The sequence below is a fragment of the Gossypium arboreum genome, chromosome 10 (assembly GCF_025698485.1).
Source record: "Gossypium arboreum isolate Shixiya-1 chromosome 10, ASM2569848v2, whole genome shotgun sequence".
NCBI classification, from domain to species: Eukaryota; Viridiplantae; Streptophyta; class Magnoliopsida; order Malvales; family Malvaceae; genus Gossypium; species Gossypium arboreum.
In genome coordinates, this window is record NC_069079.1 from 121,714,690 (window position 1) to 121,741,165 (window position 26,476).

A 26,476-nucleotide genomic window follows, 5' to 3' on the forward strand; every position below is an offset into this window, starting at 1 on the left:
AGATGATGTTTATGCTGTTATAGGCCTCGGTAAATTGCTTGATTAAGTAAAATCATGCCTAAGTTATTCATGCAATGTAATTGTTAAATAACTAATGAATTAATTATTAAATCGTATTGAAATTATAATTAATAGACACAATGCTTAATCAGTGCATGTTTATTCTTCTAAGGTAGCTGAAGTTTAAATTAGCATTGTATTCGGCGATACATATGCCATGCATAACTTACAAGATTTTTGTGATTAAACTGTTTCAAGGTAGAAATACCATGTTACCTCACTTAATCTTTTATCTTCTTGTGAAGATTGATTAACCGCTTGGATTGACATTGAAAAATGTTCAAGAGATTGATTAATTTAATAAGTATGTATGAGCAGTAATTAGCAGATTACCGAGTTGCCGTGAATTTATTCGTAGCAATATAAACATAAGTTTAATAATTCTAAGTTAAAGAAATATAATTAATCCAACACAAGTATGTTATCTTAATTAAATCTTATTTGAAATCGTGCATTAGATCTCCTTTGTTTTATTTTAATTATTTACTTAGTTTTTAAATAGTTTTTGACCATCTTTTAAAACCAAATTATTTTTACCTCACCAAATTGTTTTACAATTAATTTCATAAATAATTCTTTTTACAATCCCTATGGGTACAATAACTCGACATTTACTTGCCATTTTATTACTTGTTGCGATTGTGTACACTTGCACATTTTCCGTCGTTCTAATGACAAAGGGCCGTGATCCCGCGAGGGTGAGCTAGCTAACCCCAAAAACTTGAAAGGTTAACGGTCAAATTTAACTTTTTGTAAAAGATTAAAAGCCAAGATGTAAACATTAAACCGAAGTTAAAATTGAGTTTAGCTATGTACTATTCTTGTATGCCTTGAAGTAATTGAATTATACAAAATGGAATGAATGTTTATATAAAGACCTTTGATTATATATGGTAAATATAATTTGGTCCAATATATCAGCTTCGTTTATTATGAATTTGTAGCATGAAACCTCCATTGTTTACAGATTTGAAATGGCATAAGAAAACCCAAAAGTGCTAAGACAGATCCTGGGGAATTAAGATGTAGCAATTTATCATAAAGATTTTTTGGAAATCCATCGATTGAACATTGCAAAACATTCCTTCGGTTTGAACTCTGGAGCCGTGTGACCTCCTCCCTGCAACACACTACACTCCATTACAAATCATTTTCTTCAGGAAAAAAAAGTCATAACTCTATTTGCACTATTCTTGCCTTTACAGTTGCAAATGTTAAGTTATTTCCATATTCTCTCGAATATCTGCAAAAGGCAAGCGAAATTTAAGCTCTTACACATATGGGAAACAAAATCTTTATATATATAGTCATAGCCTCACCCTGCAACTTGATCATCAACAAACCATGGCCTCCAATCATCAACAATGGACAAATTCAAGGACTTAATCCATGATTCGGTTCCAACGTAGGGAACAAGTCTGTCATGATCACCACTGTAAAGAAATCTACAATCAGCAATCACTCATAAAAAGAGAGCTTTAACCAACGGTTCTAGGTATGCGACCTGTATATTAGAGCCCTGTAACCCTTTGTATTGAGAGATAAATGATAGTCTAAAACACTCCCAACATCTTTATCATAAAGTAAGCTTTCATTACATCTTATCCATTCTCTGATTGTTCCCTGGTAAATCAATGTCCGGACTGAGTTAATCTAACTTAGTGTCAGTAAAAGGGGCATGAGAAAGAGTAGTAATATAGTTTACCTTTCTGATACCAAGTGCTTGCTGGACACTGTCATCAGATGCCCAAATCTTGCAAAGGTAAGTATTGTAGTTCTGTATACGGTTTTAATCAAATATAAAGTATTAACATAAATTTATGGTAAGACAGATTAATTAGCAAGTGACAGAGACATTTACTCGACATCCGAATTTAGGGTACTCGGCAGGCGCCTGCAGGCAGTCTTCTTCACGTGTTTCTAGGAAGTATTTCCTTTCATTGACCGAACTATCCGGTGGATCAAAGTCACTAGGGCACTCAGGCTCCAGGATATGTGGCTTGTTTATGTGGGCAATGCACTATGAAAATAGTGAAACTTTGTTCTTTACTATTCCGGTGAGATGATATACTGAAAAGGGTAAACTACATCATCACTAAATTATGAATAATTTTTCATTTGTCATTTAACTAAAAAAAGTTAAACTTTGATCACTAAACTATTCAAAAACTTTCATTAAAGTCACTGAGCTGTTAAGTTTTTTTATGTTCAGCTAACGAGCTCCAAACGACAATTCGACAACTAGTATGGTGGATTAGTACCCATAGACGAGTAGAACAACATATATTAGATCCAAGTTAATCTAACAGTCAATGTTGAAGATAGAAAAGAAAACTGTTTGAATTTTGATTTGCAAATTCGTAAATAGTGACATCTAATATTGTTTCATGACAAAAAATTGAATTGTAGAAGAAAAAAAGAAATAAAAGCTTTTGATTGGTGCAGACACTATGAACAGAGAAAACCAACATTGATTTTAATAGCTCAGTGACTCCAATGAAAACTTTTCAATAGCTTAGTGACTAAATTTTAACTCTTTTTAGCTAAGTAACAAAAACAAAAACTTAAACTATACTTTTCCATAGTTTAGTGACTAATGATGTAGTTTACCCTAATGGAAAAGTAAAAGAGAACAGGTTCATTTGCTTGATTACCTCTGAGATAGCTTGAAGATCTTTTGCACATATTACATTACTCATCTCCACTTCTACGTATTCTTCTTTACAATTCCTTTTGGCTGACTGCAAAGAGAAGTGCTCAATGAACATATAAACATACAGTTTTATTGACAAATCACTTGCAATTAAGGGTTTAGTCCATTGACCTCATAAAGTTCATCAGAGATAAGTGCCATACGATTATAAAATGGGATTTTTGAGTTGTCATCATATTTCGAACCCGTTGCAGGATTACCGACCAAATACCCCTGCAACAAGTGCTAAAATCAAAGACTCCATAGGATGACATAAAGTGCAAAAGTCATCAAGAAGTTGATTTTAGAGCATTACTTTGAGATTGAAGGCTGGAAAGTTCTCATCTTCGATGCCTAAAACCGTGACATTGGTCCCATTAGAAACAATATAAGCTAAAACATTAAGTTTAAAGTGGGGTAACACACTCTTACCATCTGATATTGCATGAACAATGATGGGAACAATTTTCCCAGCGTATGAATCACCAGCAATATAGAGTGAGTTTGTGATGAACTTGGGATGACTTTGCAACCACTGAACAGACAAGAAGTAATCGTTGAAAACATTTCGTTTTTAAGTTAAGACTATTCACAAGTATCAGTTGTCTTCACCTTCCTCAGAAAATTATACCCATCATTAGCAAACCTTTTATCCCCGGTCTCAAAACCTTGCAATGTCGTTGAATAAGAAAATCCAGTGCCAACAGGTGCGTCTAGGAAGATTATATTTGCAACCTGAATAGTTATGATGAATGAGTAAGTAGAAGTTGCTAAGCATGAGCTATTATTATAGTATAGAATTGTTGAGGGACAGGATCCACGTCTCCTTTGAAGACTTCTCTCGGAAGAGCTGCTTATCCCTCAACAAGAATCATGAATGAATTAATGATATCACCTTTGTCCATGAGTAAGGGTTGAGAGCAAAAGTTGGTAAGCTGCCATTATGCTCCACCATGTTAAATTGCAAGGGCCCTAAATTAACATCATTACACGTGACTATGGAATCTCCTGTCGGTGATACTAAACACCAAAAATAATCAGAGATTTTACCTATCTCGAAAAAAAGACCAGAGAGAGCAGAGCAACCAGGGCCTCCAGTGAGCCATAGGATGAGAGGATCTTTTGAAGGGTCACGTTCTGATTGAATAAAATAATAGAAAAATTCCAGATCTCCCACCCCTATGTACCTGAAACACAATGACTAATCCTTGATAACATGATTCTGAAACCAGTAATATTAAAAATCACAGAAGGAAAGCATAAGCATAAGTGGATGAATGAGAAACTCACCCAGTTTCAAGCTTGAAGGGAAGTGAAGCAGAAAATCCAGGAAGAGACCTGATGTCTGAAAATGAAACCACATGCCTATTCCAAACCACAATGAAGACTATGTAGTAAAAACATAGTAACTGGGCATACTTTGAAAACATCCTCCCTACTTCCTACTTCTGTGGTTCACTTTCTATTAACATAAAAGAGCTGTCTTCGGGAAAGTATGAGCTCAAACTTATGAAGACATTTGAAATGGGATAAATCACTGCTTGAAATAATGATGATAAGCCTGTTAGGCTGTCACCGCGTATAATATTTTGATGGGTTGGATCAATTATTTGTATCTAACGAATTGACTAATTTTAGTTGACTTATAATCGATCTAATCCAATCGATTTAACTTCGGTTAATTAATTATTTTTTATATATGTAAAAGTAAAAGTAAGATAACATGGCTACTGCCCATTACAAAGTTAATTTATCCATACTGCCAAATACAAAAACAGAAACAGAGAATAGACAATAGACAAGAATAATTAATGTTGTTTAAATTTTGGTTAAAATTAAATTAATCGATTAAATTAATTTAATTCAATTAATTAGTTGATTAATTGATCTAATTTGATCGAAAGCCAGTTAATAATTTTTTGAAAATTTGGCTATCGATTTTGTCGAAACCATTTTTCTTTAAAATGGCTGTCGATTTTTATTTAAAAACGGGAATAGAGTCGCCACCAATCCTTTTTATTTAAGCGTGTTCGGATCACCTAGAAATTTGGTCGTTTTAATAAAATATCTCGATTTACTAAAACAACGATTTTTTTGGTCTACGATATTTGAGAAAACGGGTTCGGGAGTCGGTTACGTGCGAGGAAGGATTAGCACCCTCGTCACGCCCAAAATTGGTACCAAATTTATTAATTATCGTCTTAATGTCCAAAGTTGAAAAATTTTAAAAGAAATTTTAAAATACGATCCCTTTTTATGAATGTTAATTTTAAAACGCTTGAATTACATTGAAACGAGCATCAAAGGCCCACTCGTCCCTAAATAATAAAATGCCACATCCTGTAAGTTAGGATGCGATGTTTGAATCTTCAGGAATAAGTTTGCCTTTAATTTTTATCGAAACTTCGTGTATTTTGGAATCTAAAAGGATATTTCGCTATTTAGGTTTAACAAGAAAATCGAAACTGTAACGCCCCAATTTTCGGGAATTCTGTGAATGTTGGCATAGGTTTAATTATGTTAGTGGGCCTCTAGAAGGCCCAAGCTTAAGATAGAACCCGGCAATTTTAGTTAACTTTTTGTTCCATAAGAAAAAGGGAGTGAAATTATGAAATAGAACTTATATGAAAATGTCTGAAAATGCTATAGGCTAAATTAAAGTGGCCAAATAAATAGGAGTGCAAAATAGGAGGATTTGCATGACAAACCTCCCATTTTACATGAAGTGGCCAGCCACCATGTTGTTGTAGACAATATGAGCACTTGATATCCATAATTCATGGTACAAATTGATAATGGGTTAGGTAAATATTCCATGATAATGGATTAGGTAAATGTTCCATGATAATGGGTTAGGTAAATGTTCCATGATAATGGTTTAGGTAAATGTTCCATGATGGGAATTTCATGTCTTTTGTATTAAAGAATTAAATGGATGAAATATGAAATTTTATTAAAAAAAAGGGGGGTGAAAAGAATAAAGTTTTGTCCATATTTGTTCATCATAGCCTGAAGTTAGAGAAGAGAAAGGAGAGGAGAAAGCTCTTGAATGTTCGGTCACTTGGGGAAGAAAATTGAAGGTAAGTTCATGGTAGTTTGCTTCTATCTTGATGTTCATGAGTTCTTCTTGATTCTACCTTAACTCTTGAAGCATATTTTGGTTTTTGGTTGTGTTGTGAGCATTTGGTCATGAATTAAAATGAAGGAAATGGTTGTTGTTTCATGTTCTTTTGATGAAAAATGGAAGATATGTGAAGTTGAGCCAAACAAATGAGCATGCATGTGCTTAGATGCTAAGGGGAAAAATTGGCTAATATGTTGTGCTTTAAAATGATGAAATGGAGATTATACTTAAGTAAAATCATAGATATGTGATGATTGATTGGTGATATACATGTTTAAAAAAAAAACATGCATGCAAGTTATGTGTGAAAGAGTGATTTGGTAATAAATTTGCTTGGGACAGCAGCAGTAACGTGAATTTGGAAAATCACCATAAATTGTGGGAGATGAGTTAGAAGCTGAATAAATTATGTAATTAAAGCTTAATGAGTCTATTTTCAAATGAAATAAACGAGAACATATTTTGAATTCTGTACAATGAGAAATTTGATTCGTAATGAAGAGTGGTCAGATTAGTCAAATAGTGAAACATGGGAAACTTTAAGAAAAATCTGGTATTGATTGGCTAAACCAAAAATTCTGAAAATTTTATGGATAGAAGATATATGAGTCTATTTTAAGTAAAACTAACGGCACTTGATTTGGAGTTTCGTAGCTCCAGTTATAAATAATTTAGTGATTGTTGCTCAGGAAGACAGCTTGCAGTGAAATTATGATTATGTGGTAAACATTGACAAAATTTGTTAATGAGTTGCTTATTGATTTCTTATAAGCTTACTATGATCTGTAGGTGTGATTGGCCGAATATTGTAAGGGGTTAATACGTAGTTTGTATTTGAATAGTTAGATTAACGTGTTAGTAATCCAATTGTAGGCGGTTCGTGTGTGGACCTCATCGACATATCGTCATAAGCAAATGTGTAACTAACACCCTCTTATAGACTAGATCGAGACAAGCCGAAAAGCCGAAATGCCGAAAAGCCGGTATTTTGAGATCTTGCGAGTGTGTGAATGCTCATGAGATTAATAGTTTGATGTATATGGTAAATTAAAGTGATAAGACTGCAGAGTGCGAGATTCTGTGCATTTCGATATTTTTGGGCTTAATGGGCCAAAAACGGGATAATGGGCCAACGGGCCCAAATTGGTAAGAAAATGCGGTAAGTGTTTCTGATCGTACGTAAATGGCTATGTCATGTATGAAAACCTTAAGAATAGTTAAATTACTTGAATACCCCTATGTATGCAAAATTACCATTATACCCCTAAGGTTACTTTTGACTGAAAAGCATGACGATCTGATTCTGTATGATGTATGCCATGATTATATATCTATTGCATGGGAACTTGGGTTATACTATGGAGGAAGCGTCCTGGTGGCTATGCCACAATTATCTGATCTGGTGGCTCTGCTACATATATCTGTCCTCGTGGCTATGCCACAATTATCTGATCTGGTGACTCTGCCACATATATCTGTTCTGGTGGCTCTGCCACATATATCTGTTCTGGTGGCTCTACCACAATATCTATATCTGGTGACTTCATCACAATATCTGGCAGCCTCGCTGCGATTTCTGTGGTGTGTAGCGGTTGGGTGGGTCGAGTAGTCTCTCCACATGGTGTAAGGCTGATGCAGGGGTGTTATGGATGAATCAGGTTGGGTTTCGCATAAACATGTAATATCTGCTACGCTACATTATGGGCCTATGGACTTTATTCGAATTTCTTTTTGGGCTAAGGCCAACTTATTACATTTACGTGGGTTGAGTGATTTAGACTATGGTTGGGTTATTTTACACACGAGTTTCCTCAAACTCACCTCTTTTATTTTCATCCACGCAGTAATCCCCAACCATAGTGGGCTTGGGTGTGAGGAATTCGGATTGGCCACCGTTCGAAAGTTTGATTTTCTTCCGTGAACTGGACATCCTTTTAATTATGTTTGAGGTTTTGGGCTTTTAAATGTAATAAGGCCGCTTATTTATTTTGATGGTTTTATATGTTTTATTAAGATAGGTAATATTTATATTTAACTTTTGAAATTGGATAGCTTTAGGCACGTTTTCAAAAACATGAATTGATTTCAAAATAACACGAAAACAAGCAAAGCTTCCGCAATGAAGATATTTTCCAAAATTAATCACTTTTCCTAAACAGGACTTAATCAAATCGGTTTCCTAGAAATATACATGACGTTAAGGTATGGAAATGGCGGTTTGCATGTCTAGGATTGGATCCGAAGGAGTTTGGTATTAAGCGATCAGATGGACTCACCTCCTCTTTTCCGGTTTCCTACGGTGCATGACTTCCATTCACTTTAACCTATAATGAAATCATCTTTTAAAACACTCAGTAAGTTTTCTTTCTGGATCGGAAATGTTTTGAATGCTTTGATGTGGCATGTCGGATCCGGCCATAACGTCTGGGCCGAGTTTGGGGTGTTATAGAAACCCCGTAAGTTAGGGTACAATTTTTCAAAATTTCAAAACGCAAAATATTGCCTTATTTTTTAAAAAAAGGTTTTTGAATAATAGCAAATACAATATTTAAACGATACGTATTTATTTGATTTAGAGTATAATAAAGCCGCTAATTGTGTATGAGTATGTTGGAACATAATTCACGATGTGATTTGAACGAAATAAAATGAAAAGGTAATATAAAACATGTAACAATACTATATGAATAATATGTTATGTTAATGAATGTCAACAACATGGATATAATAACAAATAATTCATAGGGCACGTAATGAAAATATTCACATAATACACTATTTTAAGATCGATATTAACAAGCGAAGAAAACGAACACATAATGTGTAAAACAATTTAAAGTAAATAACATTTTACAATAAACAACTTATAAAACAACTTGAAATATATAATAGGATAGTTTTAAATAAATAATACATAAAAATAATTAAATAAATGATAATAAAATAATTTCAAATACACAATATAAAAATCTTAAAATGAATAACACATAAAAGCAGTTTAAATTAAATTTCATACGTAAAAAATCTAAAATAGATAATATATGAAATAGTTTTAAAAAATAATATATATATAAAAATATTTGAAATAAATAATATGTGAAAGTTTATAATAAACCAATTTATGAAAAGATTTTAAACTAAAGAAGATAAGTAATTCTAAAATAATAACATGCGGAAAGATCTAAAGTAAACAAAATAAATGAGCTTAATATAAATAGCACTTAAAAAAATAAACAAATAATTTGTGAAAAAGGGTTTGAAATTAAACAGCTCAAGGATTAAATTGGAACAAAAATGGAATTAGAAGCAAAAACTACAAAAAAATAAGAACACGGGGGGCAAAAATAAAAAAAACGCGCAAAGTTTGAGGACTAAACAGGCAAAAATCCCATCCTCTGGACACATGTCCATTATCTAGCGCAACTATGGTTCAGGGACCGAAATGAAAATTGAGCAAATTTATGCGGTCAAATTTAGAAATAAAAGAAAAAAATAAAAAATGATTAAATAAAAAGAATCAAAAATAAGGAAGGACTGCAGGCATAAATATCCCATTTAACGAAAACGTGCGAATCCCCCTAGAACTGGTTGGGTCTCGCACGGGCCGCCTTAAACGGCACCGTTTTGGAGCTGGGGCCTTGGGCGCAAAACAGCACCGTTTTATTCCAGCATATAAACTAATTTTTCTAAATAAAAAAAAATCATTTTGTTGCCTTTTTAAAAAAAAAATTAAAAAAGAACCCTTTCCCCTCTCTACTAAGGTTTCATCCCGACCTTGGGAACCGTCGTCGGTCTACCACTCCCCACCGCAGCCTCACCGTTGCCAGTGGCCAGAGTCACGCAACAAAGGGAATTTTGACCTTTTTTTGTGTGTGTTTTGAAGGGCCAAACTCTCTCAACCCAACAGCCGAAGGACGAGGACCTCGACTCCTTTTAGATCTGGCCTCGACGACGGAGAGGGGACCTCTGACGACAAGACCACGGGATGATTCAAGTAAGTCTTCCCATAATCTTTTTATTTTTCGCCCCCTCTTTTTTTTAAAATAGATTGGTATTAAAAATAAATAAACAAGAAACAAGAAAATGAAAGGAAACAGAGAAAAAAAACAACCTTTCGAAACTTCTGTTCTGTTTTTTTATTTTTAGTGTGCGTAAAAAAATTACAAAGATGAAATTCGGGCCTTTAGAGTCGGTTTAAACAACTCTTTGTTTCTAGTTTTTGTTTGTTTCTGCTTTGTTCTTTTGTTTGGCTTCGTTCGCTTGCGTGTTGCAGGTGGTTGTCAGAGACGTCAGACGCGTGGAAGGGTGGTGATAGATGTGCGTGCAGCGGCTGAGGGTAGCATGTGGGAGGAGCGGCAGCTGAAAGCATGTGGCTGGGTTTATTTTTTTGCTGAAATGTTTTGTTTGTTGTGGGCTAGGGTTTAGTTTGGGCCTAGGGTTAATTTGGGTTTAAGGTTTGGGCTTGTTTTGGGCTATTGTAATTTGGGTTACTAAACATTGTAAATGGACTATTGGACTTTTATTTGGGTTAAATTTATTTTATTCTTGTGGTCTGGGCCCGGGTCAAAATTGGCCTATTACAACTGCCTCTCTTTGCTCGTTTTCGTGTAATAAGAACGGAGCAAAGACTTCAAAAAGGCCAATTTTGCTCGGTCTCGCCAAATCTCGACTTTTTTTGGTACTTCTCTTCTTCAGGTAGCCTCATTCCATCCCACTGCACCTTTAGGGGTATAGAAATTAGAGCTTCATTCTACTCCACTGTAACTTCAGAGAGGCTAGACTTGTAGCTTTAATCTGTTCCACTACAACTTTAGTGAAATAAGATTAGCTATCTTCAGTTTGCCCCACTGCAACTTCAGGAAGATAAGACTTGTAACTTCAACCTGCTCCACTACAACTTCAGGAAGACAAGGTTAATGGTAACTTTAATCTGCTCTGCTACAACTTCAGGGAGATAAGATTAATGGCTTCAATATGCTCCACTGTAACTTCAGAGAGATAAGATTCACCATGATAGATTTGATCCGATCTACTGCAACTTCAGAGGTATAGGACTTGTAACTCCTAGCTTTAATCTATTCCACTGCAACTTCAGGGAAATGAGATTTGCTATCTTCAGTCTGCTCCACTGCAACTTCAGGGAGATAAGACTTGTAACTTCAACCTGCTCAACTGTAACTTCATGGAGATAAGGTTCATGACTTTAATTTGTTCCACTGTAACTTTAGGGAGATAAGATTTGTTTATTTCTTTACCTGCTCCACTACAACTTTAAGGAGATAAGGTTTATAGCTTTAATCTGCTCTATTGCAACTTCAGGGAGATAAGATTTTCCATGATAACTTCGATATGCTCCACTGCAACTTCAGGAAGATAAAATTTGTGGCTTCAATTTGCTCCACTGCAACTTCAGAGAGACAAGATTCGCTATGGTAACTTCGATATACTCCACTGCAACTTCAGGGAGATAAGATTAATGGCTTCAATCTGCTTAAGATTCGCCATGGTAACTTTGATATGCTCCACTGCAACTTCAAGGAGATAAAATTTGTGATTTCTTCCATCCATCCCACTACTACTCAGGGGTATAGGATTTGTACCATCTTCAATCCATCCCACTGCAAATCAGGGGTATAAGATTTGTATCATTGATCTATTACACCATTCTCTGGGTAACATGACCTGTAGAGTCCATTTCATAGATCTCTATTTATGCTGAATGATTAAGATGTCATGATCAGAATGAATCAAATGCTCCTAACTAGATGTGTATGAATGATATTTGGATGAATGCAGAAAGTCATTCATTTTTTTCGAGAATGATCCCCTTTTAATGCTTGGGTTGACATTGCTCGTTGTTCATCGAGGTTTTATCACTATTATGCTGTCTTCTTGTTCAGCTGGTATCTTTGACAGAAAACTCGAAGAAGTAATCACAAATTGGGCTATTCTTTCCCAAATGTTTCCAACTCTTGAATTTGGTGAGTTCTAAATAATAGTCCTATTTCAGGTTCTTGTATACAGAACTCCTTTTGTTTGAATATTATTAATCCATTAATCGTTATTTCAATGTAAAAATGCCTGAAAAAGATTGTAACAATGAATAGGACTGGAATTTATTGAGAGCAAAGCTTGAAATGAATAAATTAATCAAGATAGAAAATTTTACTAAGATACAAAATGAATAAAATGAAAATAGGTGCCCCAGATATCGCAGCATGAGTTTCTCTGCACAAAACTTTTTGAGGACCCTTTTGAACTTGATATGTATTTCGAAGATCCAGAATGCTTTGTTAATGCCCCAAGATGTAGCATCCCTCCTCATTGTTAATTCAGGCATAGCAAGACTACCACATGCCTCATCTTCAATCAAAATTTGAATTGCCCATTCTTGGGTTTTCAACTCAAAACCTTTTTGGTCACAAGGCGCCTTTTTACTGGTTTTCGTCTTGACCTCTCCTTTTTCTTTTTTCCTTGTCTTCTTCTTCTTCTTCTTTTTTATTTTTTTAAATAAAATATTTCTTGATTTGAACTCATGGGATTAGGCAAGTCCTTGTTATCCCTCCTGGTCAATAATTAATGTTTTTCCAGATAAGACCTTCTTTACCACACAAGACTTCCCAGTTTGGTATCCACTTTCTTTTGAAGTCCTTTTGAATGGGACGGATCTTCTTTGATATCAGGTCCCCATCATGGATTTCTCTGGGGCGAACCCTTTTTTGGTAAGCTCGCGTCATCATTTTTTTTCTTTTTTTGGTACATTTGACTATGACGCAAGTTTTAAACTTTTTCGTCAAACAGGGTTGGATCCATTCTACTTTATCTAAAAACTCTGAGAAAAGGAATCTCGAGTTCCATAGGCAAAAGCACCATAAACCCAAAGAAAAATGCATTGCCCCGGTAAAGATTTTGATCGATGTTCGACTTCTCATACCAATTCTTGTAGGTCTTAGTCATTTTCCCCACGATCTTCTTAATGTTCTTATTGGCTGCCTCGACTGCACCATTCACTTTTTGGCAACATAGGGACGAGTTGTGGTGTTTGATCTTGAAGTGGCTGTAAACTTTTAATATCGCATTGTGGTTTAAGTTCAGTGCATTGTCAGATACAATCATTTTTGGCATTCCATATTAACATGGGATCTTTTCTTTTCTTTTTTTTCCTTCCTTTTGTTTTTTTTTTAATGCCGACTTTATGAGATTAGCGTATGAAGCAGCTTCCACCCACTTAGTGAAGTAATGGACAACTACACAGATGAGTCGATACTCGTTAGAAGCTTTTGGCGAGATCGGCCCAACGATATCTATGCCCCACATAGAGGAAGGCCATGTATTCCATTGACTCTTTGTAAGGTAGGATCTGTTTCTCATCTTGTTCTACCATCCTTAACAAACCAAGAGATAAACTGCAATCCCGGTCATCTTCAAAGTCTTGAGGTTTCTATGGACATATATCTTGCTCAAAAAGAGGTTCTGAGCTAATAACAGTGTCGCTTATATTATTGATATCCGGAGACCTGTTATAGGGACAAAGAAAGATCGGAAGAACAAAAAAATCTTAGAATATTTATCAGTATAGTACGATTATGAATGAAATGAAAATAATCAAAGAATATTTGCTTGAAGTGAGAAACAAAGATGCATTTTATTGAAATAAAGATGTTGGACATAAGCCTATCTCACAAAATGAATCTTTTTGCTCCTAGGCTTAGAGCAATAAGGTTGTTTTGGACATTACTCCGAATTAGCTCTAAAAAACACAAGGATCTCTCTCACAGTCCTATTGTTCAAAACACTTTCAGGTATGTAAGGGCAAATGCTTGAAAAATTCTTTTCCCCGGCTCCCTCTTTGGATATGGCGTTATCGTTCAGATTCCCCAACATTCCTTCCAGGCCTTTGACTTCTTCAAAGAATTCCAACTCTTTATTATCCATTAGACTCTGCACCAAGGCTTTGAATTCAGCGCACTCCTGGATTTTCATGACCACCTTCAGCGTGGAACTCACAGTAGCTCTCTATCTCTTTGGGTATCTTTCCCGAATTCTAAATAATTAATCTCATATCTATTATTTGTTTCAAAACCCATTTCAGTGGGGGCTTTTACCTCTTCCTCCGCTCTCAATTATCACGTGTAGCCCTAGGTCTGAATGACTGGGTAATAGATTTTCTACCACATTAGGTCCTGATGGATGATCAAACTTCACGATGCCCATCTTGATGAACCTTTCAATTAACTTTTTAAATATGGTGTAGTTCTCAACTGAGTGCCCCGTTATTCCTGCGTGGTACTCGCATTGAGCATTCGCATCATACCATTTCGGGAAAAGAGATTGCATGGGTTCCGAGTAGAAAGGGGATACCACATGTGCATCAAATAGATTTTGATATATCTCTCTATATAACATTGGGATGGATGTAAATTGGTGTATTTCTATGTTTGGCCTCGAGTTGGATTCTTGCCTGAAGGGGCCTTGATAGCTAATAGTTATGGTCCTTGGCTGGCCTACAATGATCGATTTGGGTGACGGCATATGGATAGAGTTTATTTTTTTGCTGAAATGTTTTGTTTGTTGTGGGCTAGAGTTTAGTTTGGGCCTAGGGTTAATTTGAGTTTAGGGTTTGGGCTTGTTTTGGACTATTATAATTTGGGTTACTAAACATTGTAAATGGACTATTGGACTTTTATTTGGGTTAAATTTGTTTTATTCTTGTGGTTTAGGCTCAAGTCAAAATTGGCCTATTATAGGTTTAATTCGATTATTTTGATTAATTCGGTCAAATTAACATTATCAATTTTTTATATGTTTTATACCTATTTTAACAAAAAAACAAAAATATATAAATTTTAATTAATTCAGTTAACCGACTAAATTAACGAAATATTTTAAATCCGTTATTTATTTTTTGAAAAAATTAATTCAACTAACGATTAAAGTATTAAAAATTCAATTAATACTAATTTAATTCCGTTAACTATTTTAAACCTTCTAAAAACCTCTAAAAATAATTCTTTGCAAGTATTTGAAAGAGAGAGAGAAAGGAGAGGTCTTTCCATTACCTCTTGCTTTGAGTTTTTAACAATCGGAAGAAAAGAGTTGACATCTGCATTTTAGTTTAGGGGTTTTTTTATTACATTTCTTTTGATCTGATTTTGAAAAAGTATCAAAATTTTATGAATTCTATTAACAATAAAAATAAAACTAGGTTCAAAATGCTTTGTTATGTTATTAGTTAATTAATTAAAATTTATAGTAATTTATTATATTTCATTTTAAATTTATTTCTAATAATCATTAATTCTATAATAAATTTAAATTGATTAAATAATTTATTCAACTTTGATTTAATTTTATTTTGAAATTCAAAATCCACCTTTTATTAAACTTAACAAAAAATAATATAAATAACTTCGATCTAAAATAATCCTAATAAAATTAAAAATCTTATATCCTTCCTCAACCCATAAATAGAAAAATAATACACAAACTCAGCTGACAAAAATATTCATATCAATCAAACTAAAACTTAATCAACTTGAATAATTTACTTTTTAATACCCTATTACAATACTTCAACAACACTTCTTCAACGAAGTGCAAGAATAAGCTTTTCGAATGAGGATAATGAACTTTACTAAACTTGAACTAACGTCCTCCTACATTAATAAAAATGTAAATACCAATCAAGTTAAGAATTAATTAACTTGAATGATTTACTTTTTAAAACCCTATTACAATACATCAACAGCACTTCGAATTGGCTTTTCGAACAAAATAATGCACTTCAATGCACTTACATTTTCCTGCATTAGCAATAATACCATTTCAATCAAACTAAGACTCAATCAACTTGAAAGATATACTTTTTAATACCCTATTACAGTACTTCTTCAACAGCACTTCTGCAACGAAGTGCAAGAATAAGCTTTCCCAGCGAGTAAAATAGATTCAGCACATTTCAAGACTAGTTTCATATCATCTTCCTCAACACTGACTTCATCAATAGCGTAGAATCTCAAATCCACCACATTTGAAGTCGAATTAGCTGTTCCACAGTGTATCATTTCAGTAAGATCATGTTTGTAAAATAGAAAAAATATATATCAAAATATATTGATAATCCAATTTGAAATTTAGCTAGAATTATGTTTAAAATTTAGTTATTTTATTTAAAAATAAAAATAAAAATAAAAACTAAATCCTTCTATTATTTCAATTTAAATTCAGTCTAATCATCACCGATACAATAATGCAATCATACCAACTTCATCGAATCTAGGGGGTGCGTATGCTTGGGTCGAAAAGTAAAAAACTAAGAGGAGAAAATGAAAAAGTGATAAGAGATAATCATTTTTCATCCTCATACATAAAATTCAATCTTTACAAAGTGAAATCATAAGAGGGGAGAAAATGAGAGACTGTATATTAGTTCAAAATTGGGTAAATTACATTATTAGTACCTAAATTATGAATAAACTTTCACTTTGATCACTTAACTGAAAAAAAGTTACCATTTGATCCCCAAACTATTTAAAAGTTTTCATTTAACTCACTATGCTATATGACTTTCTTTGTTTGTATTATCTACACAATAGAAAACTCTCTTTGCTCTCTTTCCATTTCTGTTCTACACTACAATTTTTATTTCATAAAACAATTTTAAATGTTACGCATCTGCGAACCAAAATTTTAACAGTTTTTACCTTTCTAAACATCGAACCATCTCAACTAAGCAGGAACAGAAAGAAGAAATATTTCTTTTACTTTTCTATCATTCTACATTTTCTTTCGACTCTATCAAGCAAAACATTTAAGCATAAATATTAAATCTCAAATTTGACCGAAACAAAGTGACTCGAAAATACCTTTTGTCACAAAATAACCGGCGACCCGAGGAGCTATGTCCGAGTCATTAGTAGAGGTTGGTGCATACCTATAAATAAGGGAAATTAAAAACTCCATATCCTAATAGTTGTATACCAAATTTACTTAAAAGAACTTAAGATTAAATTAAAATCCTAACATGTCCGGTTTCGCATGAACAATGCCTCGAGAAACAGCCTGCAACAAAGCTCAGACTCTTAAAATCTCAAAATCATTGAGAAACAGATGCTTAGATGAAACCAAAAAAACAACTTGCTTTAGTGAATTGTTTGCCTTCAAACAGAGTTTGTTAACAGATGTAAGCAGTAACAATTTCAAGAACTCCCTAACCTTTATGAGTTGTTAACAAATTTATTGAATGAAAATTGACTACAGAGGGGACTCAAATGGGCAATAATACTAAAATCATAGTATTGAAAAGTAAATCTCATGCTTGAGAGAGAGGGAAATTTTACCTCTAAGTCTAGCATTGTCGATGCATTTACGGCATTGGAAATTGGGTCCATTGTGAAGTTTAATTGACCAGTGGAGCGGGTTTTGTTATAAAACCAATGAGTAGCCCCGGCAGCCAATGCCTCCAAGCCCGCCACGCTGCCGTTCAAAGTTCCCTCCCTCATCGTAACATTAACAACAGTCTCAACTCGAGTCCCTCTGGATCGATATTCTCTAACATCAGGGAATAAAATTGAAACGAAAAACCAATGAAAAATAAACCTGGGTTTTCATTGTACCCACTTGATGTCAGTCAGGCTCAGAATTATTTGCCTACATAGGTCAACAACGTTGCAGCTCCGTCCGAGGCCGTTCGCAGGTGAAGGGGACCTGGACATAGACGAAGGATCATTCTTATTGCCCCTCACGATTGCCCCGTACTGTAATGATGGGGTCTGGGTCTGGGTCTGGCTAGCTCCTTGTACTGCTAGGATCCATATCAGCAGAAAACTAAATTGAAACTGCAACAAGTGATGGAGAATTGAAAACCAAGCAAGTTAAAATCAAAGTAGAAAGGGATCACAAAGCGAAATTTATGAAGAAACTGATTTGAGATTTGCTCAAGCTAGACAGCCTCGTCAAAATTTGACCTCTCAACAAATCTTTTTCAGAAGATTTTTAGAAAAATAAAAACCTAAAAATGATCTCGAACAAAATAATACAACTTTGATTTCCTTAACCCTTGCCACTCCAATCTTTAATTAAAAGGAAAGAAAACTGGACTGTAAACCGAAAAAGAAAGAGAAGTCCATGTTCCCAGTAATTCCTAAATTAAATCCTAGAAATAAAATATGTTTATGGGAAAACAAATGAAGGGGAAAAAAACAGGGTTAGATCTGAAACAGAGTAATAATAGATTCTTTCTTTTTCTGTTCAGGCAAGGTCATACCCAAAGCAAGCGAAGAAGGTCCTAAAACAGCAAGTGAAAAGGCAACGGAGGCTCCATCATACAAAAACACAGAAAACCAGATGTATTTTGCTGTATATACTTTGGGCTCTCTAAGTCCAATTACCTTAAACAATAAAGCCCGAACTAAACCCATGCTCCCAGTAATCCCTAAAGTAAACCCTAACCCAAAAACTTTTTTTAAAACCCTAACCTAGAAAAGAAAAAATTTAATGCTGACTGATTTTCAAGACCGAATCACTGAACCGGCCTGAACCGGTGTCTCTGCCACCTTTCGATATGATCGGTATACCTGAGTAAAAACTGGATTTAGATTATTTGAATTTAACCAATATTAATCTATAAAAATCGAATCGACCAACTTTAGTTGGCAGAACCGATCTAATTGAATCGATTTTTTTTTTCATTTTGTATATATGTTAACATAGGCCTTTTTTAACAATAAATCAAATACAAGTACAAACGTAAAATACAATGGCTATTGCCAAAAACAAAAATAGAAACAGAGAAGAAACCAACAATAATACTTTGAATGTATTTAAAAAGAGAGAGAGAGAGAGAGGAGAGGAGGTTTTGCCACCACCTCTTGCTTTTAGTTTTAACAATGGGAAGAAAAGAGTTGACATCTGCTTTTGATTAGTTTACGAAAAAAAAGAAAATTACCCATACTCGACGGAGATAAACCCTAGCTTCCATGTTGACTTTGGAATTCAATGTCCCAGTACCTCGCAGAAAAGAGAGAAAAGAGAGAAAAGAGAGATGGAACAAGTAGGGTTTTTTGTAAAGCGCAAACCCTCTAATATATATAGGTATCCTAAGTAATCATGGCGGGGCCGGGCTAGGTATTTACACCCTGGCTCTGCCGCAAAAATGAGTTTGGTTTTTTTTTGGCCTGATTTAAGAAAATTAAATTTGGATCTGATCTGATCCGTTTATATCCATTTTATTAAATTAATTTTTATAAAAATTATAAAATACTAAATGTATTAAAAATTTTAAAATAAAATTTTTAACATATTAAAATATATCAAAAAGTATTTATATTAAAAAATTATCATAAATATAATAAATATTTTATTATAAGAAAAACACAAATAAATAATTTATGGATTGAATATAAAATTTTATATTTTATATTTTAGGTTAGTTATTTAGTTAGATAAGTTTTTTAAGTCTTAAGCAGTAAGTTTAATTGTTATTGAATTAGTAATTTATTATAAATATAAATATATATAATTATTATTTAATATATATAATTAATATAATATTATTTCATAACATAATATAGTCGAGTTTGGGTCAAAAAATATTGCCCAATTCATAATAGTAAATAGATAAGCAAGTACCAAATGATCATATAGGCATACAAAACCCAAAAATTCATTATGATGAGATTAATAGTGTTCAAGAATTGAACCTCCAGCTTTATAGAAAGGAATGAAATGAGCAATCACCACATCACATTCTATGATTGTTATTAATTTCTTATAACACTATTTAAAAAGTAATTTTTCCATTCATAAAAGTATTTATTTTAAATTTTATTTGTTTTGATAATTTAAAACAACACATAAGTAAGTAAATAGATAAAATTTTATTTTTCACTTGATATTAAATATGCTTTTCTATTTTATTTTTTGGTCCATTTTATTATGAAAACCCTATTATTTCGATAAATAATTTTCAATTCATATCATTCTGGAACTTAATTTTGTATTATATTATTTAGATACAAGTGCCTATGTTTTAGTGAAAGCATGTAATATTTTGTCCTATTCTGATTTCATAATTTAATCCAGTGTCCCTATGAACTTTTTGTTGTGTTAGTGCAAGACAAAATCCACCTCCAAGACATCATCCTATGGATAATATGAAATCTAAGAATCTTTCTTTCTTTTTAATGTGGATAAATCATTGTTTATGTTTTATTTTGGCTGTACCGTCACCAGACTTGCAACATCATTGTTTATGTTTTATTTTGGCTGTACCATCACCAGGCTTGCAACTAAAATAGTTTTCATTTCTTTACGTAGTTTTATCTAATTATAAACTTGCTAGCTGAGTTAATATTATTAATTAAAAGGGTTTTTTACTGAAATAGGACCAAAAAAATAAAAAAATATTAAAATAATATAAAGAAAAAACTATGTACCAAAATGGTACATTTGGGGTGGTGCCGCCTATGGCAGAGGCATGACCACCCCATGTCAGATCAAAAATTACTGTAGCTGTCGGTCAAATTGCGGCGCAGGACTAAAATATAATAATATATTTAGGGACCTGTTATGAAATTATACCATTTAGAATGGCTGCTGGAAAAAAAGTGAAAGGTGCCGCTTTGACAGTGGCGGCACCAAACTAAATATGGGTTAATTTCCTTGTAAGCGCTCCTTTTTTGTTATTTTCTTTTATTCCTCCTTCAACTCACTATATTATTTTAAACAAGCCCTTAACCTATTTTTTAGTTAAATAAGCCCTTAATTTATAGTTTTTACTCATAAGCACTCTCAAGAAATTTTAAAATTTTATTTTTATTTAATAAACTATTCACATCAACCTAAAATGTGAATTAGTTTATATTTTTTAAATAGCTTTTTTGGGTAAAATATATTTACTTTAATATTAAAATAAAGGGCTTTTTGAGTAAAAACTATAAGTTAAGGGCTTATTTTACTAAAAAATAGGTTAAGGGCTTGTTTAAAAATAATATAGTGAGTTGAAGGGGAATAAAAGAAAATAACAAAAAGGAGGGCTTACAAGAAATTAGCCCTATTTTAGTTTGGTGCCGCCACTCTGTCAGGCGGTACCCTTTCACTTTTTTCCCAGCAGCCATTCTAAATGGTATAATTCCATAACAGGTCCCTAAATATTTTATATTATTACATTTTAGTCCTGCACTTGATTTGACCGGCAGCTACAGTAATTTCTGATCTGACATGGGGTGGTCATGCCTCTGCCATAGGCGGCACCACCCCAAATGTACCATTTTGGTACATAGTTTTTTCTTTGTATTATTTTGGTATTTTTTTATTTTTTTTGTCCTATTTCAGTAAAAAACCCTAATTAAAATCTTGTCAATTAAACTCGATTATGGGTCTAGACATCCAGTCCAGCCCGAAAACCTACTCTAAAAATGTTTGGACAAAAATATAAATTCAAAATAAGTTTAGATAAAAAAATGAGACTTAATTTTTAAACAGATCGAGTCTTTGGTAAACTCTTTTGACCCAACCAGACCTAAATTTGCCAAAAAAACAAAAAAACCACTACTGCTTCTTGCTGCTGTTTTGGTGCCGTTTATTCATTTGTGGGAAAGAGGAGCAGTAACTCATTACTGGATGGGCTTTAATTTTTGGCATTTATTATCCTGAGTTGAAAAATAATTGCTCCTAAAAAGAGTAACTTGGACATGGAAGATAAAAGAAATACTGAAGCGGATGGAAAAGAATCTACTGGGGGCTTCCATCTATGAATAAATGATTTTAACACAATTGTAATTCGAGAATTATGGCTTTTCCAAACAAGGACGGGGATTTTCTGGCAACATTTATTCATTTCGATGAGAAATGACATTAAGTCCCTTATACTGTTGCCATTAAGGGATCATTTTCGATGCTCTAGACAAATCCGCGACACAAGGGATGTGTAATATCTGATTGAAGCCTCTCCCAACATGGGAGACCCAAGCGAAATGCAGATGCTTCCAATGATGCAGTGACTTCTATGACTTTTCCAACAGTCTCCCGATAAAGCAACAACTTCTTTAACTCTTCCAACCCATTGTCCGAAGGTCGCTCTGTTTTAGCTCGATATGCTTCCCTAACCTGCACGTAATTAACACATTCACCTTAATCTATTATGAGTATTTGTAGCTAAATTATATTTTAATTTACACGATAATCCATATGCAAACTGCAGCCGGCTATAGCAGGCAAAACCTGATAAAATCTTACTAAATACATGGTACATCAAAGGCGACCAATTGGGAAGAAGAACAAATTGGCACATTAAACATTAGTATATTAAACTTCAAAAAGTGAACATGGTTTACATTACACTATGAGACAGGCCAAAGGAAAACAGTTGCTTTGTTAGTATGTCAAAAAGGAAACTATGGAGCTCTAATGAAATTCCTTATAGTTGCAAGTAGTAGTCTAAGATGGTTGAATAAACAGCAGGAAAATTAGCTCAAGGTTAGAGCACTGTGATGGTTATTTTTGGTACAAATAAGGTATCCGTATAAGCTTAGATGAACGGGTTCCAAATGCTAAGATTAGAACTTTAAAACTTCTAAACACCATCTCCTAAGGATGGCTATCGGAACTAACTGAGCTAAGCTTTGCCTTTGTATAATTGATGGTTATCAGTTCGATACTTAGCTTGATTTGCTACTATCAAATTGTATCCATGTGATCAAGCTCACTCTTCAGAGAGTTGATTATGTAAAGGAAGAAAAAAAAGGAAAAAAGAGGAAAATAAAAAGGAACCCTAAAAAGTTGATGCACAAAAGTGGAATTATCAGAAATAGTACCCGAGATCTGCTGGAAGTCTGAAACCACCTATGCGAACACGCTTCAATGAATGAATCTGGAAAAAGCATCAATAGCTTTAGAAACCATTTTAATAAGTAATTAAGTTAAAGATAGAATTGAAGAAACTAATGAAGTAGCCAGAGAAACTTGAATGAAATAGATCAAATATAATTTGTTAAAAATATCATGCCAAAGCATCATTAATTTCATAATACCAACTACATCCTCGTGAAACGATTTTACATTCTTGTTATGGCTAGCACAAAAAGTAAGCCATTTTTATTACATGAGTGAATGTCTTGTAAGAAAAACTGACCTCAAGCCCAGCATTTTTCACAAGTTCACGGACTTCATGATTTCTACCTTCATGAACCTGCAAATCCAGTTTCAGCACGGGGGGAATTAGCAAAATAAGTCCACAAATCTTAGGCAGCAATCATCTTTCACTAAATTATAATAGAACATAAGACTTTTATATTTAAACAGTCATATCAATCAAATCAATGCTTCTTTGAATACTAGACGTTTTACTACATAGAATCCAATATCAAAATCATTTAAATTATCTAAAGTTACAAACTAATTTAAATTCATCAGATACTGGCATTTTCAAAACTGCATGTTGAGAAAATCAGTACCACAATACGAATGCGAGGTCTAGACAAATCTGGCTGCGTTGGGAGTAATTCCACAGAATCAGGGACACAAAGTACACCTTCAATTTCTGTCCCTTCACTGATGGCAATTAAGTGCCGCTTCCTTACTTCACCATCAATTGTTGCAATGTATCTGTTCTTAAATTGTGGCAAGGAATAGAGCATAAGTCAATATACATATATATATATATATATATATGCATGCATTTGTGTGAGAATGACAATACCAAAAGCAGTAGGCATTTAAAATATCAAGCCACTGCTATTCAATTTTAGACACAACCATCTTTAGAGACATAGTATCCAATGTAACTAATCTCTGACAATAATATCAAACTTCAGACTAGAGGAACCACTCCTTGACGACAGTTATGTTCATAATCCCCATCACAAAAAGAGAATAAATTATGGAGAATCTTACTCTTTAGTTAAGTTTGATGAAGGATGCGAAAGCTTTTGAGCAAAATCTCCTAAAACAGACAATAAATTGAAAAGGTGAAATGGCTTCAGATGTTTGCTTAAAATTTTATGGTAGGTAAGACTCAGTAATCAAGCTTAAGGGTGGCAATATATGCTGCAAAATGCTTACCATCATTGGTCACAATAATTAAGCCAGTAGTAGCAACATCGAGTCGACCAACAGTGAATAATCGTGGCTTGGGAGATCCTGGATTTATTTTGTCCTGGAAAAGTAAACTTACTTCTTTATAAGTTTGTAGACTAAACAAATAAATAAAACATACGATATGAATTTATTTAAAGCACATGAAATCGACAAGAGTGAATCTTCTAAGCATTCATAATTGTAGCTCTAAATAAAATTGACCTGCAGAAACCATACTTTTAAACTTGCAATGTCTACGTACCCATGCCTTTAAATAATCCTCAAACAGATCCAGGACAGATCTGAACTCTTTTTCCCCAGATGAGCAAATATACCTGCAATAACACGATTGCATTAGATAGAGATTCAATTGAAGCACATAATCTGAAAAGCCACTAAAAGCAGATTGTGGTTCAGTAAAGGAGACGAACCCTTTAGGCTTGTTTAGGGCAAGATACACCTTTGGTGGCAGTTTTTTAGGAAGGCGGTTTCCATTGACATAAATAATATCCTTTCCAGGATCAACTCGAGTCTGCAAATTATCACATAAAAACAGTATATAACTCGAATGCTCAACAGGTTCACATAGATGGTAAAGAAGTGATGAGAAAGAGAAGCATTTTGTGAAAAGCAATTGATTTTATCAACAAATTGATTGAGAGTCATATGAACTATAAACTTACCTGAGGAGCATTGCACACTGTGCCATTAACAGTCACCTTGCCATTAAAAATAAGCTCTTCACTTCCACGCCTTGATGCCACTAGTAACACAACCATTGAAAACCAACATAGATATATATCAACACACAATGCATATCTACATAGAACTATATACATATTCACTGATAGTGGAGTTTGAAACTAAAAATCGATTAAAAATAAAAATATTAAGACTCTACCATTAATGTGTAGAATATGAATTCAACAAGTGATAAATTTAGTACATATTACACAAATATATTCAATAGTATAGTAGAAAAGTAATACTAAATTAACACATTTAATTAAATAGGCAAGTGAAAAACATTCAAATTACAAAATCACTCTTTTTTTCAAGTTTTAGAACTCCACCCATTGTTTAGAATACCAGTATTGCAAGTAATAGTGAGTTTGGTTGCTACATAAAATACGCAATATTTTAAAGAATATCAGCTCGAGTAATTGAAACAAGCAAATTTGTTTTCAATACTCAATAAATACCCAATATTGCAAATGAATTTAAAAGTAAAAATCAAAGGGAATTTACCTCCGGCAGCAGCAAGGACTTTACTTAACCTTTGAGGAGGTTCTCTAAAATGTTCATTATAAAATCTTCTAGCTGCCTTGGAAAGCTTGGGAGGCGGCGCAGGCGGCTCGATACCGGCATTTCCCACGGCTGAAATATCCTTTTTCTTCTTCGCCGCCTTGTCGACCTTCTTTTTGGGCTTTTGTGTTTTAGCTTCAGCAAGGGCTTTCAGAAAATTATCAGGGGGGTGAGCTTGGAGCTTGAGGTTACCGTCCTCGCCGCGGACGATCCATGGGATGAAGAACTGGCCATTTTGAGGGGAGTCGGAGTCGAGAACGCCGTCGGATTTGAGGTTGGGTGGGGGTTTAGGCTTGGGGCTTGGAGGGGCAAAGGTGATGTTGAATTCTAAAGAAGAGGAGGTGATTGGAGGGAGCCCGCGGAAAGGGCGGCGGAAAGGAGGGGCCAAAAGGGACGGCTTGGTAAGGCCGAGGAGGGATAGGGTGGTTGAGATGTGGTGGAGGGATGACAGTGCCGCCATTTTTACTTGCTTGGCTTTACCTTGGCTCCTGCTGCCTACTGGCTAAGTTCACTTTGGATTTTCTTTTTTATGTTTTGGATATTCTTCTTTTATTTCAATTTTGAAAATTAAATTACTTAAATAAGTTTTGTAATTTAATATTTTTTATACAATATTTAAACTAGGCATAATATATTTATGGCTTTTAATAATTTTTAAAAAATTAATTAACTTAAGCTACCATTTAAAAGAAATCTTAAAATGGATAAGTAGATAAATTTAAAATATTTTATGTGAAATATGTTAATTTCTGTGTCACGTATTATTATTAGAAATTGTGTGAAAATTATAAATTTAAAATGTATAATATTAAAATAAAAAATAAAAAATTATAATTATAATTATAATTAAAATGAAGTACTAATATACATAATTAATAGAAGTAATAATTTGTACCTGCATGATAAATTTTCCACTTTGACACTAAGGCAGGGCCTCTAAATTCCCCTGTAAACACTTCTTTAAAATCAATATAAATATTGTTGAAGTCTTTTCCGATAGTAAGCTGGGTTGAGGGAGGGCTATTAGAGGTATTCATGTATTGAATTGGGTCGGTCTAAATATAATATTAATATAGTTTATGTTTATTTAAATTTGACATAAAATATGAGTTTAAATTTTTGTTTAAGTTAGTCCATATTTGTAAAAAGACTAACTCAAGTATATTTTAAGTTCATCTATATTATTTTTAATTTAATATTTAATTATTTTATATATTTTT

The 26,476-nt window shown here is 33.6% G+C and overlaps 3 protein-coding genes across 12 annotated transcripts; all 3 read right to left on the reverse strand.

Moving 5' to 3' along the window:
• Positions 1–925: 925 nt before the first annotated feature.
• Positions 926–4,361, reverse strand: LOC108487009 (serine carboxypeptidase-like 18). 6 transcript variants are annotated; one of them, XM_017791202.2, is made up of 14 exons: positions 4,043–4,361; positions 3,803–3,939; positions 3,648–3,724; positions 3,365–3,487; positions 3,185–3,287; positions 3,069–3,106; positions 2,885–2,986; positions 2,715–2,801; positions 1,922–2,080; positions 1,766–1,837; positions 1,565–1,683; positions 1,380–1,493; positions 1,258–1,303; positions 926–1,180 (listed from the first exon to the last, which is right to left on the reverse strand). In XM_017791202.2, exons 1-14 carry the CDS (start codon positions 4,180–4,182, stop codon positions 1,097–1,099), a joined length of 1,401 nt encoding a protein of 466 aa, XP_017646691.1. In that variant the 5' UTR covers positions 4,183–4,361; the 3' UTR covers positions 926–1,096. The 6 variants fall into 6 exon arrangements, 5 of the variants coding, with proteins under 5 accessions (XP_017646691.1, XP_052876410.1, XP_052876411.1 ...); XM_053020450.1 differs by having other exon boundaries at positions 3,648–3,939; positions 4,043–4,351; XM_053020451.1 differs by lacking the exon at positions 1,258–1,303 and having other exon boundaries at positions 4,043–4,350.
• Positions 4,362–15,386: 11,025 nt separating this feature from the next.
• On the reverse strand, positions 15,387–19,006 carry LOC108487150 (uncharacterized). Of its 5 annotated transcripts, XM_017791408.2 has the most exons (7): positions 18,823–18,954; positions 17,496–17,713; positions 17,216–17,411; positions 16,900–16,937; positions 16,742–16,809; positions 15,763–15,921; positions 15,387–15,679 (listed from the first exon to the last, which is right to left on the reverse strand). In XM_017791408.2, exons 1-6 carry the CDS (start codon positions 18,853–18,855, stop codon positions 15,767–15,769), a joined length of 708 nt encoding a protein of 235 aa, XP_017646897.1. In that variant the 5' UTR covers positions 18,856–18,954; the 3' UTR covers positions 15,387–15,679; positions 15,763–15,766. The 5 variants fall into 5 exon arrangements, with proteins under 5 accessions (XP_017646897.1, XP_052876748.1, XP_017646896.1 ...); XM_053020788.1 differs by lacking the exon at positions 15,763–15,921 and having other exon boundaries at positions 18,823–19,006; XM_017791407.2 differs by having other exon boundaries at positions 15,387–15,921; positions 18,823–18,953.
• Positions 19,007–21,498: 2,492 nt separating this feature from the next.
• LOC108487198 (putative ribosomal large subunit pseudouridine synthase SVR1, chloroplastic) lies at positions 21,499–25,801 on the reverse strand. The gene is made up of 10 exons (XM_017791473.2): positions 25,200–25,801; positions 24,635–24,714; positions 24,383–24,483; positions 24,214–24,286; positions 23,937–24,030; positions 23,769–23,817; positions 23,330–23,480; positions 23,008–23,064; positions 22,691–22,746; positions 21,499–21,983 (listed from the first exon to the last, which is right to left on the reverse strand). The coding sequence occupies exons 1-10, from the start codon at positions 25,714–25,716 to the stop codon at positions 21,923–21,925; spliced, it is 1,239 nt and encodes a 412-aa protein (XP_017646962.1). The 5' UTR covers positions 25,717–25,801; the 3' UTR covers positions 21,499–21,922.
• Between the last annotated feature and the right edge of the window lie 675 nt (positions 25,802–26,476).